The 17,824-nt window shown below is 43.9% G+C and overlaps 1 protein-coding gene across 1 annotated transcript in view; it reads left to right on the forward strand.

The window, feature by feature from the left end:
- The window catches only part of LOC310711919 (tetraspanin-15-like), a 92,129-nt gene extending 74,937 nt beyond the window's left edge, over positions 1-17,192 (forward strand). Inside the window, exons 6-8 of the mRNA XM_083514409.1 lie at positions 1,563-1,616; positions 2,573-2,689; positions 16,663-17,192. Of these exons, the coding sequence (XP_083370535.1) occupies positions 1,563-1,616; positions 2,573-2,689; positions 16,663-16,893 (402 nt within the window). The 3' untranslated portion in view covers positions 16,894-17,192. The remainder of the gene's footprint in view (positions 1-1,562; positions 1,617-2,572; positions 2,690-16,662) is intronic.
- The last annotated feature ends 632 nt before the right edge of the window (positions 17,193-17,824 follow it).

Raw genomic sequence — 17,824 nt, forward strand, 5'->3', positions numbered from 1 at the left:
ATTGCTTTCATTTTGGCCTTGGGATCCAAACCTCCCTTCTTTGCCTCTAGCTTAAATGCCATTGACAAGGGACAATTGCCTGAAATGTAACCCAGATAGGAATTCGCAGTCACTTCACGTTTATGCATTGGGCCCAAGAGCATTTCAATCATGTTCTACGGTGGTTAGTAAAAAGGAAAAGGGGGGGAAAATCACTTCTAGACTTCTTTGTTCTTCAGAACTCCTCAGTTTTACTATGAGGAGGACTGATATTACTGCTCTGTTTGGCTCTACTACAAATGTGTTTGGCTGACAAAGGAAATCAATGGAAAGGGATTCCTTTGCTTTCTGGAGGCCCGTGACTTGCGTGTTCAGCTCCTGGGCCTTGTGTTCCGCAAGAGTCAAAAGGAATACAGGATTATGCAAAGACGTCACACATCATTATTTATGGAAAACCTTTTCTGTCAGAATGACAATGTCTGAAAATGAAAATTAAGTCTGCCTTGAAGGCATGGAGGAGAAAGAAAATGATCAAAAGATGCAATTTGCATTTCTTTGGGCTGGGATATAAGGAATTAGATGATCAGATGTGTGGCTCATATCCACTAGTAGCTGCGTGTTTAGCACTGTGGGCCCAATTTTATGGCTCTCCTTTCGAGCTGAGGTTCAGCAGAACCCTCCATACAGAAGTTCTGACACCTACTGGAGACTGTTTTTATTCCAGTAGGCATTTTAATTGAAGTTGGAATTTGTATTTTTAACTGATCTTTATATTTTTGTATAGTATCTTTGTAACCCACTTAGATACTGTTGTAGTTAAGTGGTATATAAATTGTTTAAATAAAAAAGAGATAATCACAACTCACCACCTACTCAGCTACTTAGGTCCACACTATACATTTAAAGGGCTCCCCGCAAAGAATCCTGGGAGCTGTTGTTTATCAAGGATGCAAATAGTTGTTAGGAGACCTCTAATAACTGCTCCTAGCACTCTTAACAAACTACAGCTCCCAGGATTCTTTGTTATAATAGCTCAAATTTCTAATGCAGACGGGGCCATAGGACAGCCTTCTCCTTGAATGAATAGGAGGAGTTTGGAGTAGATGGAGTTTGATGATTCTGTGAATGAAGGTGGCATACTGGAAGTGAATAGCAAATGGGGCAAAGGCTGAAAAAAGACACCTTTCCACATGTACTCTTGATGTGCCTTCAGGCTATCCCCACCCCCCTTGCATCACCCTCATCACTGTTTGGAATTTTGCAAGATGTTTGGCAGTTATGCCCAAATATATCTGCAAAGGAGACTTCCAGACATCTTAAAAGCTGCTGCAGAGTCTGAGATGCTTTCAGTGCAAAGTTCTGACTCTCCAAATGCAAGTGTTCAGAAGGTCAGAGGGTGGCCTCTATTAAACTCCTTTGTGGCGTGGTTTGTCAACAGTTTTTGTGGTCTGGTGAAAAGTCTTAAGAGGAAGAGAGAGAATCCTACCCTCTTTTACCTTTCTTGTGACTTTTAAAAACAACAAATTCCCACCATCCACCTGCACTGTTATTGAGCTTGTATCTTCTTCCTCCTCTCTTAATAGGCCCCAGGAGAAGTCATTAACACACTGTGTGGATACAAGACACTAAATAAAGAGGTAACAAACATTTTTAAGGTACCTGAGGGCTGAGCCAGGCATTAGGTAGCAGACATTTGTGGAGGGAGGAGGTTGTGCTTTGTGGGGCAGACAAGGGGGGAGTAAGGGATACTTAGTAAGGGAAGAGGACATCATGGAGGCTATAAACATATGCATGGAGCAAAGCAGATAAAGAGGCATTTTGTTCCTCCCTTGTGTAATGGTAGAACCAACTGAGGTCCTCACCCAATGAAGCCGAATAGTGAGAGCTTAAGGAAAGGTGACAGGCAAGGCTTCCTCACACAGCACATAGTTCAGGTGTGGAATTTGGTTCCACAAGATGGGCAGCTATCTTGGTTGGCATTAAATGCAAGCTAGACAAATTCATGGGGAACAAGGCTACCAACACCTGTGGGCTACCTCCAGTGGGAGGTCCTGAGTACCAGGTGCCAGGGATCATAAGCTGGAACTCGTGTCTTACTTGTGAGCTTCCCATTGCGGCATCTGGCTGGCTTCTGGAATAAGAGTGTAAGAAGAGCCGTGGAAAACGTTTGCAGAATACTTAAAAATGCAGTGTAAAAAAGTTAGAACGCAAATAGGATTTGAGTAAGAAGAGCAGTGGGGGCGAACTTTTTGTTGTTATTGTGAGATAAGGTGAAGGTATAGAGTAACTATAATATGCAGCATAAATTGAAATTTTGAAGGAACCTGGGTGGGAGGGAGGGAGGGAGGGGAAGTCGTAGGTAGAATGATGGATTGCTAAATTTGAAATGTTGTTGGATTGTTTAAAAATTATAATAAAATAAAATGCAAGAAGAGCCCTGCTGGATCAGGCCCAAGTCCCTTCTGGTCCAGCCTCCTCTTCTCATGGTGACCAACCAGGTGCCCCAGGGGAAGCCCACAAACAGGAACAGAGCTCAACCGCAGCTCTCTCAGACTCAAAATATTGCCTTTAATGTGATTTGTTCTATTTGTAGCGCCTAGAGCTGGTGACCACCATCCACGTACGTGGCTGCATCCATGCGGTCGGCTTGTGGCTTAAAGACAATTTTGAAGCCACTTTTGGAATTGTTTGCTCTCTGCTGTTTCCACAGGTATGTAAAAAATGTGTTACTCCAGGATGACTATTCATAGGTGTGTGTTTTCCCCCAAAACAGAGGTGAAGACATTACTTCTTTACTATAGATCACCATGAAACTACATTCCAAATACTTTTTTTAGAGACAAAATTCTGCATTAATTAAGCCAGATGGTTGGGGTATTGATAAAATTATTGTCAAAAATTATTCAGTATGGCTATTTCCATTAACTGACAGACCCTCGTTTCTTCCTCTGGAATTCTGATCCTTACCTCGTTTTTTCAGAGACTCCAGATAGCAACATGGAAAAATTGCCAGAGTTTGCTTCCATGTTTTTTCAACTTGATTTGTGGCACTGAAAATGGGTTGCAATAAACCCCAATTACACTCCAATCTATCCAGAGTGGGTAGGCAAAGCACAGCTGAGGTTTTGCAGGTCTCCTGTACCTTTAATCAAAAGCTTCCTGCTGTTGCTTTCTGTTTCACTGCTCATGGACATCAAGTGTCCTAGATTCTAACCTTCATATCTAATAAAACTTCTTTTAAAGGCACAGATACATAGATAATTGATCAGTGCAGATAATTTATCATACTTCTGGTTCATATATCATAAAATTATTCAGTCATGTACCCAAAAATGCTCTTGTTACTGTTTAACAGCCACTTATGATTAATTCTCCATTTGTAATAGCCATGGCATATTTCATTAGCTTTCAGTTGTGGTTCCAATCTGTTACACATATCAGAAAACCGCTCTGTCTCTTCATCTCTAGGAAACTAACATAAGGGAAGTCATAATACTGCTTTATTCTGCCTTGGGAAATCCTGTGTGTGGTTGGAGCCCTACAGCCTTTTTTAATGTGTCCACAGACTCTTTCCAGTCAGCTAGTTCCATGACCTTTGTATCCAACAGGGACTGGGACACGAGAGTCAGAGGCTGCAGGCTCTTCACACTGATGAAGAATGATGATGTTGGTGACAAGCAGGCACATCATGTGTGTTGCTAACTATCCTAAAGAGCCAGTTGTGGCATAGTGGTTAGAGTGTCAGAATAGAACCTGGGAGACCAGGGTTCAAATCCCTGCTCAGCCATGAAGCTCACCGGATGACCTTGAGCTAGTCACTGTCTCTCAGCCTGATCTACCTCACAGGGTTGTTATGAGGATAAAATTGAGAGGAGGGAAGTGTGTGCGCCATCTTGAGGGAAAAGTGGGGTATAAGTGTGATGAATAAATATTAAGCCAGTAGAGCAGAGGTTTGTATTGTGTTGCAAATACTCCGTGAGTTTGTTGAGCAGCTTTCTCTAACTTCTTCAGTTGTCTTGGATGGGAATTCTCATCAGTCCACACCATGCTGAGTAGATCTGATGGGAGATGCAGCCTAATCTGGAGGGCACCAGCTTGTGGAAGGCTGTTTTTGAGCATCTACAGTTGTGAATTCATTGGATTCCAGCCTTCCAAGGGCTCACTCTTCGGGCAGTCTGGTTGGAGACTTAGGCTGAATAGCCAGAGTCAGCCTCATGCTAACAGAGCCAAAAGCAGGTTCATGTTCTAGCAGGAGAGAAGATTCAGAAGCTCACATTTGGGCTGCACAATCCAAGCCAGGCAGCGATCAGGATCCAAGGCAGATCGTTGGATCAGAAGGGAGTGGAAGCTTAGGCTGTTTCCACATGCGAAAGTTGAAGAGCAAGCATGGGGAGTGGTCTCCATTTATACGCCGCTTGATGACTAAAAACAACCACAAGCACAAAGCAGTTTACAAAAAACGATAAAACAATAAAATTGTCAATAAGAAAAATTAACAACAATAATTTAAAATGTTCAAAAAGTTAAAATTACTGACTAACACTCACATGAACCTTCTAAGCTTCTGGGTAGGCTTGTCTAAACAAAAATGTTTTTGGTAGTACAGTGAAACACCTGCCTGACATAAGCAGGAAGGGAGTTCTTACAAATTGACACCAGGAACAGAGCCAGTTCTACTGATCAAAGCAGTGAATGGGTGCATATGAAGTAAGGAGATCTTGCAGGTAAACTGGTCCCAAGTTGTTAAAGGCTTTATACTAATAGTAACGACCTGAACTTGGCCCAGTAGCAAATCAGAAACCAGTGGAGATTTCTGAGCACAGTTGTTCTATGCTTAATAATAATATTAATAATAATAATAATAATAATAATAATAATAATAATAATAATAATAATAATAATTTATTTATACCCTGCCCATCTGGCTGGCTTTCCCCAGCCACTCTGGGCAGCTTCCTATTAAACATTAAACATTAACCTATTAAACATGAAAAGCTTCGCTAAACAGGGCTGCAATCATGCTGTAGCATTCTGCACCAACTGCAACTTCCGAACCAAGCACAAGGGAAGCCCCACAGAGTGCATTGCAGTAATCCAAGCTTGAAGTAACCAGTGAACTACTGTGGCCAGGTTTTCCAGTCCAGGAATGGCCATAGCTGTCAAACCAGTTGCAGTTGGTAAAAGGCACAGCTGGGTGCACCAGGATTGGCGCTTGCAGGTTGGCTGACTAGAGTGCTGAGGGAAGCCAGGGCTCCAGCCTAGCTGGGGAACTCCAAGCACTGAGCAGTTCAGGAACAGAGCCATGGACTGCACTGGCGTTGAGCTCTGGTTTGAAACGGAAGCCATAATGCTAGCTGGCATTTTTCTGGAAGCTAATCAGTGAGGCCACTCCCTGGCCGCATTGGATAGCATAACCTAGTTGGTGGAGTGCAGGCCAGTACCACACAAGCCCCTTCATTACTACTTTTTGAATTATTTCTATCCCACTCTTCAGCCAGAAAGAGTCTCCGCGACAGGGTACATATGCCAGTGCTGGGCAGTCCCTGCTTGGACTTCCACGAAAGGAAAAGGGACTGCGAGAGCAGAGGGGAAAAGAAAACCCAGGCACTGATTCATAGTGACAGAATTCTTTCAAAGGCCAGCTGGAGCAGAACAGTTTCAATGAGAGGAGGAGTTGGGGGTCTTTCGGCCCCTGTGGGGCTGCCCTCTCCCTTTGCAATGGCTGCTGTGATCAGGCAGGGGAATGCCAACCTCCTCCCATTCACTGCTTCTGTTCCCTTTAACGTAAGCAGGTGAAATGTCTCTCTTCCTCAAAGCACACAAAGTCCTCTCCAGCCATAGCAACCCCCCAACCCCCCAGCTGATTAACATCCATTTATAATCCTCAAAGAAGACTTTCTGAAAATCAGGGAAGGTTGCTAAGTGACAGGGAGGCACTTAGCATATCATTTACAAAAACAAAGTGTTTTAAAAGAAGGAAATGAATGCTCTTTAGCACCCCATAAAACCGAAAACTGTCCATTGCTTCAATAAACACATTATTCACACTAAGCAAAAAAATTGTTAGTGATGGTTTTGCCAAGATAAACAAACTTGAGCTCTCCTCCTTCAAATGTCAATATAGTTTTGTTAAGTAGATGATTCAGATGCAGTAATAATAACCTTCACTGCATTAGCCAGAATCTGCATGGCTTTAGAGAAAAGCATATTCTGGATGCTTTATTAATATTATAGGACAGTAAAAACAATTTCTGGCCTTTTGGTCTTCACACATCACAAGACTCGGTGCACTTTGACTGTATAAATGTTAACAAAACAAAACAAAAAATGAAGAAAATGTTTTAAAAGCTTTTCTCTATGTTCTCTCCAAGTCATCAACCATCCCTAAAATTAGAGGAAGTGAAGGAGAGTGTTCATCTTGCTGGGTAACATTCATGCAAACTGGGCAGACTGGGTAGGTGCTTAGGGAGGTGAAAACCAGGGGGGCAGTGTCTGTTCCCCGCAGCGGTCTGTTGAATTGCAAGTGTTACTCTACTGGTTGCTCTCAAACTGATCCCATCCATTATGCTGGCATCCTTCATAATTTTTTGCAAGAGAGATGGTTCTCTTTTGGTAAGAATCCACAGCTACAAGCCAGTATTTGAGCCTTATGATGGCCTTATGATGGCCCCTGGAGCTTCCCCATCGTGGGGGACAGTGTAGGAGAGAGAAGAGAAGAGAAACAGCTTGCCTACGAGTTTCCCCCTAACCTTCTCCAGTCCCTTGGTGCACTTCCCATGGGGCAGAGGGATGAAGGGGAGACAGTTATATTTTTAAAAAACCTAGCAGCTTGCCTTATTTTCAGTTTTGTGTCTTCGGTAATAATAATAATAATAAATAATAAATTTTATTTATACCCCACCCTCCGCAGCCAAGACCGGGCTCAGGGCGGCTAAGAACCAACAATAAAAACAAGCTGATTAAAATACAAGTTAAAAAACAAAATTAAAATACAACATTAAAACATTAAGATGCAGGCTCTTCACAGGAGGAGAAAGGAAAAAAGAAAGAGGGGGGGGGAATCAAATTGACTCCAAGCCAAAGGCCAGGCGGAACAACTCTGTCTTACAGGCCCTGTGGAAAGAAATCAGATCCCGCAGGGCCCTGGTCTCATGAGACAGAGCGTTCCACCAGGTCGGAGCCAGTGTTGAAAAGGCCCTGGCTCTGGTTGAGGCTAATCTAACTTCCTTAGGGCCCAGGACCACTAGGGTGTTGCTGTTTATGGACCTTAAGGTCCTCCGTGGGGCATACCAGGAGAGGCGGTCCCTTAGGTGCAAGGGTCCTAGGCTGTGATGTGCACAACTGCATACAGCTTAAAATCGCGGTGGTGAACCTACAGCCAATGGGCTGGATTGGGCCCACCAAACCACATTTTTTCTCACCATTGTCACCAGTGTTTGACCTGAGACAGCAGTGTGGTGTATTGCACACCACAGGCAATAATGGCTCCCTTGTATCCTTTTGATAGAAAGGATACAACAGGATAAAAGTTTATAAAATGGTGTCTGGCATGGAGAAAGTAGACAGAGAGAAGTTATTTCTCCCTCTCATAACACTCAAACTCATGGACATCCAGTGTAGCTGAATGTTGGAAGATTTAGGACAATTGGAAGACTTGGGACATATAAACAAAAGGACTTCTTCATGCAGCACTTAGTCAGACTATGAAACTTCCTTGGATGGCCACCAACTTGGATGGCTTTAAAAGAGGATAGGATAAATTCAGCCACAATGGCTCTGCTCTGCCTTCACAGTTGGAGACAGCAATGATTCCAAATGCCAGTTGCTGAAACCCGCAGGAGGGGAGAGTGGTCTTCTGCTCATGTTCTGCTCCCTGGTCTTCCACGGGCATCTGGTTGGCCCCTGTGAGAACAGGATGCTGGACTAGATGGGTCATTGGCCTGATCCTGCAGGCTCTTCTGTCCTTATGGCTATGTCCTGCAACACACAAGCCCAGTTCACAGCACTACTGCAGTTGACTCACACATATACTTTACAAAATAGGACCAGAGGAGCACATGGTACCTTTAAGCGCTCTCATCTTGACACACCATTGTTTATTTTTAACTGGGTAATGTAAAACCAGATGCCATTTTTTTGACTTGAACTGTCACAAAGAATGCAGTGACTATCATAAGAGTGCGTCCCAGCTTCTCCCAGGTGTAAATGGATTTGTCAGTGAAAATATTCACCTGTTAATTCATAGTTAAGTGGGTATGCCTGTCCACAGTTAATTGTTCAGCCCATCTCCTGACTTCTATATGTTCCTTTGCAATTAACAGAGACAGTGTTGTCTAATTGATAGAGCACTTCATATAAACTCTTCTCTTCACCCGTTTCAGTTTACAAGGCTGTTTACCAGATCAATTAGCACTAAAGAAAGTCATTAGTATTGTTTATACACAACAAAGCCAACACGAAACAGAAATTGTTCAGCTTAACTTAATAAATATTGCTCTTGTCACTTAGTTCTCTTCATATTGACACTAATCGCCATTGGTATAAATCTAATTTTCAAGAAAGTGACAGTTCAGAAGCTCTGAAGAAACATCAGCCCTTTAGAAATCAAATGTAGCTAAACTGAGCCATGAGAGTCAATGGCATTAATCTGTCAACAGGCTGTTGCTTGAAAGTATCCCACCAGCCCAGGGCCAGATTAAGACTTAAGAAGAGCCTGAGTAGGGAAGCAGAATTTTCTCACTGTTCATGGAGAGCACATAACATGCCTCAAGCAGAAACTACAATTTTGCATGCACCTGTTTAGACCACACTGTGGGTGTTTCTCCTCTGCTGTGACATCTCCACATAGATGGGTGGTCACATTATAGACACAGTTGTGTTTTATAGCCAAAGGCTAATTTCTAGCTGTACTTACAGCACCTGGAGCAAATTAGCAGTCGGTGTGTGTCCATCAGTCACAGCTTCATTTGATTTAATTCAAATTATTTTATTCAGTCTAAAGTTAGGAAACTCAAACCCTTGAGAATTGCTATGTTAAAAAAACAAAAAGCCCAACACTGTTACACGCAGATACAGTGGTACCTCAGGTTAAGAACTTAATTCGTTCTGGAGGTCCCTTCTTAACCTGAAACTGTTCTTAACCTGAGGTACCACTTTAGCTAATGGGGCCTCCCGCTGCCACCACGTGATTTCTGTTCTCATCCTGAAGCAAAGTTCTTAACCTGAGGTACTATTTCTGGGTTAGCGGAGTCTGTAACCTGAGGCGTCTGTAACCCAAGGTACCACTGTACTTCTGAGCTAGCAAATTGAGCTTGTATGCATTGCACAAATCTATCTTCACCAGTGACCATCCTGTCTGGGAGCCGTCTATGCTATTAATCTGAAAACTGACTGTTGCGTGAAAGCATCTCACCAAGCCAGGGCCAAATTGAGAAATAAGAACTTAAGAAGGGCCTGCTGGATCAGGCCCACCTAGCCCAACATCCTGTTCTCAAGTGTAGCCAACCAGATGCCCCAATGAGAAACCTGCAAGCAGGATTGGAAGGCAAGAGCTCTCTCTCTCTCCCTGCCTGCGGTTTCAATCAGCTGGTATTCAGGAACATTGCTGCCTCCAGCTATGAAGGCAGAGCAGAGCCATCAGTACCATTAGCCATCGAGAGCATTCTCTCCTCCTCTGTGAATTTGTCTAATCATCTTTTAAAGACATTGAGGTTGGTGGCCATCACGGCTCTCTGTGGAAGCAAGTTCCATCATTTAGCTATGCACTTCATGAAGACTTTGTTTTATCTTCCCTGAATCTCTATAAAGACCTTTAGAGGTCCTAAGCACTGAAAAGATTATGGTGCCCCACCCCTGTATGTAATTAAAAATAAAACCAATACTAAACAACAACAAAATTATCTTTTGAAATGACAAAGTTTACATGTGTGCTGAAATGTGCATGCATGTATGTCATGTGCAGCACATGATAGGATCCATTTTTCTTGCATTATTTTGTTAATGTCTCCCTGGTTTAGGTGAATATTAGTAATAAAAAGAGGACCGAAAAATGTGGGAGGAGTGTGGAGTATAAGGAAATCTAGCAAAGTTCTGATTTTCCCCATGGTGATTACTTCATACTTAGACACTTTATTTGTAATATGTCAAATTCTTTCAAAATTTTCTCATTTTCTTGCTTTGCTGGACCCCTAAGGATATGTGTGGTCTGCCTATTGGGTAATTCAGCACAGCACCGAACTTACCGATTCCAAAGACCTACCACACCAGAAATAATTACTTAGGAGAACAGCAGGTATGCAAATAGATGTGCTAGCAATACAATGTCATCATCCATGACTCCAAAATTATGTTGCAAGTAGAGGTTTTCATGCAGATGCTTGTTTCTTTATATCCCATCTTTCAAAACAAAGATCCTGCCAAGGCAACATGCACAGAGTACAACCAACAATAATATCCAGATTGCTGGTGCTACCCCCGGAGGTTTAGAGTTGGAATGGCTTATAAGTATAGCAGTATTTTATAAGAATGAGAGGCTGCAGGGATTGGTTTTAGTTTGGGGTGTGTTTATTATGGCAGCAGTGCAACTTAGGGCAATTTTCAAAGGTTTTTAAGGCAAAAGAAAAGAAAAGAAAACCAGGCAGGGGGATTTTTCCAGGGACAATTACCAGAAAATCCCCAGCTACCCTTTGCAAGTAGAAATAGTAGGTGCCTTTTATGTGAACCTCACTAGGCTGAAAAGCTGAATGAAGTTGAGCCAAACAACTTCATCACAGCTGCTCTTCATCACAGCTGGTGGCATCAAAAAACCGTCATTACCTGGAGATACAGGACCACTTTTAAGAGACTTGAGGGCAGTATGATAGACTGATGTGAACACTTACTGATTTTTTCCCTGGCTAAGATTGTCCAATCAAAGGGGCGCTGCAGATTTTTAAAGCACATGCAGACATGCACACAACCTGTCTGATCTCAGAACCATAAAATTATGAGCTAAAATTTTATGGGCTAAAATTATGAGCACACATATAATGGGTGGCAGTGACTCTGAAACAATATATCTGGGGGAGGGAGAAGAGACGTGTCTGCTGTATGCCATAGTTTCATTGAATTTGGTTCAAGCTGTTTTCCTGCAAATAAGCTGTCACTGGAGTGATCAAGGAGTTAATGCAAATCAAGCAACTTCTCTGATTTTTCCTGAATGCCTGCTGTTCCTAGTGCACACAGGATGGTGCTGATTAATGCTCTTACAATCATTATTTATCATCAGCATCTGTTTCCTAGCTAACAGCTTCTACCTGATTATTTTTTGAAGAACAGAACACATTCTCTGTTATAGTATATTGCTTGCAATTGCTGCATTGGGACCGCTATCAAGGGAGATGTCAGGTGGAAAGTTATAAATAAGCCCACTTTGCGAATGAAGAAGTTGCGCTTGTCACTAATGAATACATTTTCCTGCTCACAATATACCATATTGAGCTCTCTCTTGATCTGAAATAACAAAGGCCCAGTTTATAGCTTTTTTAGGGTGATCTGGCAGTTGCTGGAATCTCAGGCTCTGTCGGTGCTTCTCCAGACGGTTATCTGCGTTATGAATAGCGGCCCACATAATAGGAAGCTACCTGTTTTCAGGAGTCTGCGTCCTCCTATTATGCTTGGAACGCAGGGAAACGAGAAGAGACTGGCAGACGGATCTGGGCAAAGGTCCATTTCACGCAGCATCCTGTGCTCACATGCCCATGGGAAGCCCACCGGCAAGACCTGACTACAACCGCTCTTACCCCACTTGTGATCCCTGGAAACAGATACTGTCTTTGAAGACGTGATGCCTCCAGCAGTAGAACTGGAGCATAGCTATCATGGCTAGTAGTTGCTAGCAAACTTATCCTCCATGATTCAAGTAGGTAGCCATGTTGGTCTGTCATAGCAAGAAGAAAGATTTTTTAAAAAATTATTAAAAGATGGTCCAAAAAGAACTCCCTTAAGAGAATCAAGTATTTTTGTCTTAAGACAGTCTTTGGAAGAATCTTTCCATATATATACAGTGGTACCTCAGGTTACATACGCTTCAGGTTACATATGCTTCAGGTTACAGACTCCGCTAACCCAGAAATAGTACCTCGGATTAAGAACTTTGCTTCAGGATGAGAACAGAAATTGCACAGTGGCGGCACGGCAGCAGGGGGATGCCCCATTAGCTAAAATGGTGCTTCAGGTTAAGAACAGTTTCAGGTTTTTATGCAGAACTGGCAAAATTGACACATAAGCTATGGGACAAGGATAACTGTGACTTTAAGGATGAATGGGAACCTTTCACAAAGTATTTGAAGACGCAGCAAAGTGAACTGAACTCCTTGGCAGGTTTTGAATAAACATCCACAATTTTTTACTGATAATAATTAGCTAAACAGTTGGAGGATCTACACAACTCTGTAACATGCAGAAAACAGCATTATTGGAGAAACCAAAGACTGGAACTGAGGGAAGTCGGGGGTGGGGGGTGGGTTTTGTGGGGGGTGGGGGGAGGAAAAATGGGGGGAATAAGGATATGTTTTTGGAAAATATGTTTTGTTATAACTTTGAATAAAAAAATTTAAAAAGAGAACAGTTTCAGGTTAAGAACGGACCTCCGGAACGAATTAAGTACTTAACCCGAGGTACCACTGTGTGTGTGTGTGTTTCCAATAGCACCTTAAAGGCCAACTACGTATAAGATTTCTAGGTATGAGCTTTCATGTGTGTACACACAACTATATATAATATATCCTCCATGAATTTGTCTAATCCTTCTTTACTGTCATAAGTTAAGTGCTGGTACCCAACACTGCCTCAGCTCTTTATGTTTGGCACATTATACACTGAAGCAGAGCTTTTGTTACATTTAAAAAAAATGAATATTACATTTATATACCACCTTTTCCTCAAGGTGGTCACGTGGTTCTCCTCCCCATTTTATCCTCACCCTGTGAAGTGATCTTCATGGCTGAGCAGACCATAGTCCAGCCCCAAGCATTACACCACAGACTGCAATCCTAAGCACACCAGTGAGTAAGCCCTGCTGAACACAAAGAGGTTTACATCAGAGTATACATACATAGGGGACACGGGTGGCGCTGTGGGTGTAAACCACAGAGCCCAGGACTTGCTGATCAGAAGGTCGGCGGTTCGAATCCCCGCGAGGGGGTGAGCTCCCATTGCTCAGTCCCTGCTCCTGCCAACCTAGCAGCTCGAAAGCACTGCTGTCAAAGTGTCAAAGTACAAGTAGATAAATAGGTACCGCTCCGGCAGGAAGGTAAATGGCGTTTCCGTGCACTGCTCTGGTTTCACCAGAAGCAGCATAGTCATGCTTGCCACATGATCCAGAAGCTGTATGCCGGCTCCCTCGGCCAGTAAAGCGAGATGAGCGCCGCAACCCCAGAGTCGGCCATGACTGGACCTAATGGTCAGGGGTCCCTTTACCTTTTTATACATGCATAGCATGAGGGGTAAGCCCCGCCCTTCGTAATCAGTCACATGACGCAGTGCATGCACACCATTTGAATGGCAATGCTCATCAACTTGGGGGGGGGGGTTGACTCCCTCAGATATTTTATTTGGGGAGAGCAAAAACTCCTCGGCCTCTAGGAGTTGGCTCCTATGCATAGCATTGCACTATTACTCATTTAGTTTTACCTAATTTTAATACTGTATTTTTAAATTGTTGCAACTCAACCTGGGGTCACATGGTGAAGGGTGGGCAGGATTATACCTTGTGTAGTTATTACAGTTATTCTGACAGTATGCTGTAGTACAGGGATGGGAAACCTTCTAGACCCCATGGGCCAGATATTTAATTACCTGCCCCCTGCACCTGGGCCAACTTTGACAGGCGGGCAAGATTTGAGAGGTGGGCGAGTCCACCTACCTGTCAAAGTTGGCTAGGGGGGTGAAGGGAGCTAGTGACCGAGCAGGATTGAACTCCTCATCGATCAGCTGATGGGTGGGATCAGTCCAGCCAGATGCCCACAGCCAAACCAAGCAGATTTGAACAGCTTTCTGCAGGAATAGACCATATGCACTAGTTCCCCACAGGAGTGACTGTGTGCACATCTGAAGCAAGCAGAATTTGTGCTCTCCCTGCTCATTAGCTGATGGGAAGCGAGGGTGTTGAATTCTGCTGAGTGCAGTCTCCACTGTTCCTGCAGAACTGTCCATCAAAGTGATGTCAGCAGTCCATTGATGTGATGTCATAGAAATAAATCCCAGTCAAGCAAGTAGTTGCATTCGCATGTACAGTCATACCTGGGGATAAATGTGCTTCAAGTTAAGTATTTGCGGGTTGCGCTCCACGGCTACCTGGAAGTAACGGAGCACATTACTTCCGGGTTTCGCTGTGTGCGCATGCGCAGACAGTCAAAATGACATCACACGGAAACGGTGACACGCGGGCGCGGGTTGCGTTCGCTTCAGGATGCGAACGGGGCTCCGGAACGGATCCCGTTCGCATCCCGAGGTACCACTGTAATAGTAAACCATGGTTAAATGCTACGTCCGTTAGCTGTTACAAACCCAAGCAAGTCTTGAGCTTCCACGCCCCTATTCCTTGGGGAAAGTGTTCAACTTCCGGGAAGAGGAGCAATGCAACGGCGAGCTGCAGCTGGCTGGAATGCAAAACAGGATGTTGATGTTTGGGACTGTACCGTGGGAACAAAGGGGCAGTCTATTCACTGTGCTGAGCACCGGATGTTAGCTCAGAGTGTCATTTGACCTGTACTGGAAGTACAGGGGTGGAGTTTGAATCTCTGCTGTTGGTGTTGAGAGAGTGCAGACGCGTTTCTCTGTACTGCTGCAAAGACAGAAATAAAGGCATGTAAATACATTTCTGTTTATCTCTTTCCCCTCCCTGGGGGAGGCAGGGAGGAGGGAAGAGTGGTGTGTTCTTCTCACGCTTGAGGAGGATCGCCGATAGTGACCTAGCCTGTATCCTGCCGGGAGACGCAGATGGGGAGGTCAACAAGGAGATCAAGCCGGGTGCCTGGAAAGTGGCCAGTTCCTCTGATATAGGCTTGAGAATCCAACAGTTACTTCATACAAACCAGAGATTTTCATTTATTACAAGCTGCACTTAGTTGAACAAGTCAGCTTCATAACCCAATGGTTTAAAGTTGACGTGTGAGCCAGAATCCCACCCACCAGGCTCATTCCAGCTTGTGCTAGTTGCACAAACCCCTAGTTTTGCATTAAATGCATTGGGACTTACTTCTGAGTAAATACAAGCAGGCTTGTGCTGCACAGCCTTTGGACCTCTCACTGCTCAGGGAGCTGGGATGTGTGCATTATCACGTCAGAGGGACGGTTAAGAGACTGAATCATAAACTGGGCTGTTCTTGCCAGAGGCTATAAAGGGAGTTCTTTCTCAATCTAATATTATATATCGGGCTTCTCTGAATTTTAGAGTGATTAAGCAATATGAGAAATCTTTTTGAAAACGAGCTTCCACTGCGCAGGATCCTTATTTAAATAAAATAAACCAAAGACCCCCCCCCCCAAAAAAAATACATTATGAAAACCTACATTCCCACACATACATCACAACTAATAACACTACACATCTATAAAACATGGTATTAAGGGATCTACAAGCTAGTATAAACAAAACTGATCTCTGGTTTTCTGGAGAAATTGTGAACGAAATGAAGATCCACAATTCTCCCACAAAGGTATCTTCCTTTGTTCTTCTTGCCATTCTTAATTTGAGAGTCGTTTTTTCTGTAAGGGCATCACACCACACTCCCTTGTACCAGGCCTTCAAGTTTGTACTTTTAAAGTCCTTAACTGTTCCTCCTCATCTTGGTTGCCCTCCTCTGCACACGTTCCAGCTTGTCAACATCCTTCTTAGATTGTGGTGCCCAGAATTGGACACAGTATTCCAGGTGTGGTCTGACCAAGGCAGAATAGAGTGGGACTATGACTTCCCTAGGGACACAGGTGGCACTGTGGTCTAAACCACTGAGCCTAGGGCTTGCTGATCGGAAGGTCGGCGGTTTCGAATCCCCGCGACGGAGTGAGCTCCCATTTCTCGGTCCCTGCTCCTGCCAACCTAGCAGTTTGAAAGCACATCAAAATGCAAGTAGAAAAATAGGTACCACTCCAGTAGGAAGGTAAACGCTGTTTCCGTGCGCTGCTCTGGTTTCACCAGAAGCCGCTTAGTCATGCTGGCCACATGACCTGGAAAAACTGTCTGTGGACAAACGTCGGCTCCCTCAGCCAGTAAAGCAAGATGAGCTCCACAACCCCAGTCGTTTGTGACTGGACTTAACTGTCAGGGGTCCTTTACCTTTATGACTTCCCTTGACCTGGACATTCGACTTCTGCTGATGCAGCGTAGAATTGCATTAGCTTTTTTGCAAGGACCGACTAAAGGTACCTCTGCTGCTAATAAGGTTAGCTTCCAAGAGTGCCCAAATGGAACCATTGCCTTTTGCACGTTGGCTGCTGTGCTGGACCATGGAAGGTAAACACAGCTGTTCTTACTTGCTGTGAACTTTCCCTGCAGGTTCTTCTATCAAAGCAGCTTTGCTTGGGTTACGCATACTCACACTGTTGTATTAGGGAAACCCTGGCTGTACACATACATACCCTGTCATAATTGCATTTTAAAGCACACATGTTGACAAGTAATTTTGTCTCCATCTTTTCTTGCAGGCAGTAGGTTTGGTGATGGCCTGGTTATACTGGCAAAAGCTCAACGAGATTCACTACAGGCTGGACACTGTGGATTTCAAGGCACTAGACATGGCTGACTTCGACTTTGCCTCTCTGGACCTCACTGGTGCCGGTTGGTGCTGGTGTTTGCCCCGTGAAGGTGGCTACTTACCAGTCCTTGACAAAGAGGATGACACAGTAAATGATGACATCTTCCAGAGTAAAGTTTGATTGTATTTTGGGACTGTCTGCAAGACCGGCCTTCTGAGAGAGTCTGGTCAAGGCTTAGTGCATCCGTAGATGCTGGGTAGCATTGTGATTTGTTTCATTTAGCAAAGCGAGAAGTAGGTATGACAAAGGGTGCTATGCCTTTAAAATCCCACACAGTCTTCAGAAGGGTGTGGTTGGTTGGTGTTAATGTGGGTTAATTTGGGTTTGGTGAGTGTCCTGAGATAGCATTTTGTATTATTTTATGATTCCACACTTTTTTTGTATGTCTTTTTTGGAAATAAAATATGGTCTTGCCTTTATCCAATATCTTCCACTGAAAGCATCCTGGAATGTAGGAGCAGGTACAACATGAAAGTCGCACATGTTTGCATCCCGTGTAAAATTCCAAAATGCTCCTCTTTTCTCACCCAGATGCATCTGGTCCCCTGAAATCCCCTGTATTTATCTGCAGCTCTGACTTCACACCATTTTAAAGGCTACATAAACCCAGTCAACCAGGGATAACGATGGTGTCATAGCTGTATAGTCATCAGATCTGCCTTTGTGGGCATCACTGAGGAACAAGCATGTCTTCATGTAAATTGGTGTCACTGTGCTGCCCAAAAACACCAAGGGCATTTCCTCGTGGCACTCTGGCAATTTCACTACAACAAAGTGTGGCAAAAAGTGGGTGTCAGCCTTGGCAACGAAGACCCTGTTTCAGCTCAGCAATAATCACACACTGCACACTCCCAAACCACCAAATGGGTGCAAAGTAGTTATCTATTAAGCACAGATCTGACCTGGTCTTTGTGTGTATCGAATATTATATATATAGGCAGGACCCAAACCAAGGGGCTCAAATTACAAGAACTTTCCAAGGGTAGGAGCTGTTTGACGGTGGAATGAGCTACCTCAGAAGGGGTCGGCCATGATGATCCTTGGGGTCTCT

This window comes from Podarcis liolepis, assembly GCF_965112155.1.
Source record: "Podarcis liolepis genome assembly, chromosome: 7".
Lineage (NCBI taxonomy): Eukaryota > Metazoa > Chordata > Lepidosauria > Squamata > Lacertidae > Podarcis > Podarcis liolepis.